General features: G+C 34.0%; 1 protein-coding gene across 1 annotated transcript in view; it reads right to left on the bottom strand.

Moving 5' to 3' along the window:
* The window catches only part of MYO3A (myosin IIIA), a 121,885-nt gene that overhangs the window by 114,959 nt on the left and 2,415 nt on the right, over positions 1–4,511 (bottom strand). The window contains exon 2 of the mRNA XM_004691308.1: positions 4,054–4,188. Coding sequence (XP_004691365.1) covers positions 4,054–4,188 — 135 coding nt within the window. The remainder of the gene's footprint in view (positions 1–4,053; positions 4,189–4,511) is intronic.

The following is a 4,511-nucleotide window of genomic DNA, read 5'->3' as shown; positions in this document are numbered from 1 at the left end:
TAAACAGAGTACATTATGGGCAAAATTTTAGAAAGAAAAGTTGTATTGGGTTGGAAAAAATTTAAAAGTACAACTAAATAACAGAGGAAAAAGATAGTTCAGAAAGATTCAAATAAATGCTGTTCTTGGGACTTCAATTCTGGATTGAAATAGAAATAAAACGACTTTTCATAATGAAACATCTCTGGGCCTGAGTTGGTCTAAACTGATCCAGCCTGTCCACTTGTCAGGCTGCTGACAAGAACGTCACAGATCTTTCACCTTCCTAGCACTATCGGCCTGATTCTCTGGGGAACACCATTGCCTTGTTGGCCATTCTTTTGGTATCCTCATGCCAAATAATTTACTTGGGGTTTATTATGATAAGAGGTATAATTAGCAGTCATTTTGTAGAATAAACTATTGATGCCACAGACCAATTTTCTGCAAGTGCCTCTAAAGTAGCACCTGCACCATTCATGTTTATAAATCAGGTAATTGTATATGGAGCCACTTATGTGTATATGTAATTAGCCTAATTTGCATATGCAGATCAATTATCTTATATACAGTTTGCCAACTTCTTGCTTCCTCTATACTTCTTTGCCCACTTTGTAAATTCACATAGGTCAGATTTCTGAGGTACCATTTTATTAAACTATGGTTTATTCTTTTTTTCCTGAGTTATTAGAGGTATTTCTAGTATATCATCTGATGATAAAATACAAAGTCAAGGTTGAACAAAGTTTCTAACTTTTTATAAATTATTATATTAGGAAGTAATTGTACTTGTACTGGACATTCCAAAACCATTTAAATCTTTTTTGCTCTCTTAAAAGGACATTTAACTATGATTAGGAATCTTCAATTCTTACCTAACTCCAAGAAATAACAGAGAAATGACAACCTAATTACAATAGGGGCTGGACAGCATGAAAGACAATGATGGATGTCATTCAGTGATTTTAACCTCTGGGCAGATTTGTAGCTTGTGCCCTGCCCATTAGGCCCACACTGGGCAGGATTCTTAAATCTTCATTCAAATGCTAATCCATCGGTGATTCTACAAGGAGAAAATTAAAGTAGGGTCATTTTGTATATTTTGAAAAATGTAAAGATACAAATTTTTATCTAGACTAGGGAGTGATAGAATACAAGCAGAAAGGGCTCCCAATTGACTCTGGTGGACTTAATGGTGCTTTGGTAATGGGGCTTGGGGTGACAACCCAGTTGCCGAGGTGTGATTCTATACTTTGACATCGATGACAGTAGTGTAAACCAACACACATCAATGAGAAAATGCACCCCCCAAAGGCTACTTCTAGGATTTGCACAGCATTATATTTCAAATACACAAACATGAAGTACTTTTTAAAATTCTACATTAACTTAAGGCAAAAATGTTTAACTGAAAATTTATGCTGTATTACTTAAGTTTAAACTACAAGACATGGAAAATTTAAGCTATTTGCTTTAATTGTTAATTCATCAACATGACTCATTTCAAAGTAAGAATATCTAAATTTCCAAATAAGTATATTAGGGATTAGTGAAGCAGAAAAAGGAAAATTACAGATGAGTTTGCTTTGTTTTAATGTATAACTTCTTAAAATATGAAGTCATCTTCAATTACACAGAGAAACACAAACTAATTCTGGAATCACAACCAACTACCTATTTTAAAGCATACAACTGGCTGCACATAGTTTTAAATACTTTGAACTTTTGTAAAATAATATAATACAATTTCAAATGTTGAAAAAACATTTTGAAGGGTTCAATTTTGACAGGTTCAATGAATGGTTCAATTAAAAGTGGCAGATTAAAAATAAAAATTCCTCTCAGTCAAGAAGCCTCATGAAAATACTAGTAAAGAAATAAAAAGTATAAATCAAGAAAAAAAAAAGGACAGAAAAGGGAAACCAAAAGGTAAGAGATTTCAACAAAAGCTATCAATATGGAAACTGGTTTCCAAATCAGTAACTAATTTAGCAATGCAGAAATCTCAAACCAAAGTGCTGTCTGAGGGCTATTTTGAGGTCACCTAAGCAAATTAATCCAGACACAGTCTAGGTAATAATAAAAATGAAGACTGAACTGGAAGAGAGAACACTGCATCCTTTGGAAGTCTCTAATAAAAAGATCTGACACCATCATATTCCTCATTCAAAATCACATCTACAAGCCTTCCTAACACTCCTCAGGCACACACACACCAAAGCAAGACACAAGAGGAGTGGCTTCCTAGAAAAAATTAACTGACAGGACTCAAGAAGTGGTGACGTCAGCACAGTGGCTACTGGGAGTCAGGCACATGTTACAACAAGATGTGCGAACAGTTAAAGGCATCCAGGGAGCAGTGGATTCCACCCTGATGAGCAGCAGAGAACTACGAGAGGCAAGATGCATGGCAGATGTCTAGAATGGAGCAGGAAAAACATCAGAGTCCAGCAGCACAATTAGCAATCTTGCCAATGTTTAGAAATGAGTTACAACATGAAAGAGTAGAAAAGCTGTCATCCATTCTCCAGGTACAGTAATCAACATGTCAAATACACAAAGCTGCTAAGGAGAAAGTGGCATCACTAAATTGGATTTACATTACTGCTTTCTATTATAAATCATTTGGTTCTATGTGGTTTTTTTTTTTAATTTAACTAACCAAGTGAATATAGTTATTTTGAAAAAGATTAAAAAAAGATTTACTATCTGAAATAGTAAATGAGAAACAGTTTAAATTCTTAAGTAATTCTGTCCGCCATTTTAAACATAAATGGAAAAACAGGAAAAATGTCATATGTTAAAAGTGGTTCTTTTGGGCCTCCCTCCCTGGTGGCACAATGGGTTAAAGCACAGCACTATGAAGTTAGACACAGATGCTTCAGCACAAGTTCGATTCCGGGCCAGGGAGGTGACCCACATGGAGTGGCAGACCTCTCCTGTTTCACCGTTGCTCCCCTCAGCAGTGTACTTTATAGATCTGCCTGTTCTGCTTCCCACTCTGTCTCTGGTGAATCCTCTTACCACCACTGCACTTCTGGCCCGTACCCCAGTTCTGTATGCATAAGTAAGTAAATCTTTTTTTTAAAAAAGTGGTTCTTTTTGTGGTTTCAAGTATTTTCTATAATGGTCATCCATTATTTGAAGAATCAACTTAAAAGCCACAGTGGAAAAATATATATAACACAAAGTAAAGAAAAACATAATTTATAAATGATTATTATACAGGACAACCATTGACCTGCAGGAAAACCAGTGGGAGACACTGCAAAAACAAATAGAAAATTCAAGTGCGAATAAAACAGTAAATATATGCTGGTCCTAGTCCTAAGTCTGTTAAAGTTCAACTTTTAAAACTTTGTTCCAACTTTATTAGAATCAATGATTATCTCACTTGAAAAATAATATTAAAAAAAATTGAAAAATAGAAAATGACATTTTTCTAAAACTGGAAATTACCTTAGCAAGGTACATTCTTAGCACTCCTGCAATAGAGACAATTGTCTAAACTTACTCTGAGGATTTAAAAAGGCAGCTTCTAAGCTTCCTTTGGAAACATACTCAGCATTCAATACCATCACTTATTCAGTAAGGTTTATTCCCATAAATTTAAATGGCTAGTTCTGTAGTTTAAGCCATTCGTATTCAATGAAGGCAGAAAAAGAAAATCACAGCCCATCATTTTTGTCTAAGTAAGCCTCACTCAGGTTCATTTTCTTTTATATCCTGCCACCCAGCACAGAGTCTATTCACATGTTAGTTGGAAAAAATATGTATGAATAAATAAATATAATGAAATCCCTTTTTAGCTTGCTCTTCTGAAGGAAAAATAATCCTAGTTTCCTCAGTCTGTTATTACAGAGATGTTTTCTTTAAGTCCATAATTAATTTCTTTTTAAATATCCTGATGTGTCTTAAGATGACAGGGAGAATACTATGCAAAAATGCCACTGAAGATGAAACCAATCAGAAACATATTGGAAGAATCCCTTTAAGACGTCAATGTTACATAATATTAAGGCATTCTATGACCATACCGCAAATTTTCAACCATGAAATGATGTTAAAACGTACCTCAAGAACCAACCACAATTTATCTCCATTTATTTTATCCTTTTTAAAGTACATCCCATAGAATTTGACCACATTAGGGTGATCAGAAAGTGCTTTTAAGATGTTATATTCTGCTTCAATCTCTTCATCAATGTCCTAGTTTCAAAAAGTCATAGGAAGAAAACTGAGAAAAACATGAGTAATGTCAAAGAAACATTAGCAACTACCATATAGAAATTTTAATTATGTCAAAGCAAGGTTATAAAAGTTCTTACTATGTTCAATATGATGTATCAAAATTTCTCATTTGTTGCTTAAGGGGGGACTACAATGTTTCTGCTAATCAGACACTTATCTAATGATGTTAATTACATTGAATGAAAAAGGGATCAATAAAAGGCTATTTTTATGCAAATAGAAATAAACACATATAAAGAATTTACTCCAGATGATTTTCCTATCTCTGTAGTGGTAACTTT

The sequence above is a fragment of the Condylura cristata genome, unplaced genomic scaffold (genome assembly GCF_000260355.1).
Source record: "Condylura cristata isolate star-nosed mole 26May11 unplaced genomic scaffold, ConCri1.0 scaffold00030, whole genome shotgun sequence".
NCBI classification, from domain to species: Eukaryota; Metazoa; Chordata; class Mammalia; order Eulipotyphla; family Talpidae; genus Condylura; species Condylura cristata.
Note: the sequence above shows the minus strand (reverse complement) of the source record. Positions and strands in the feature narration are given on the sequence as shown.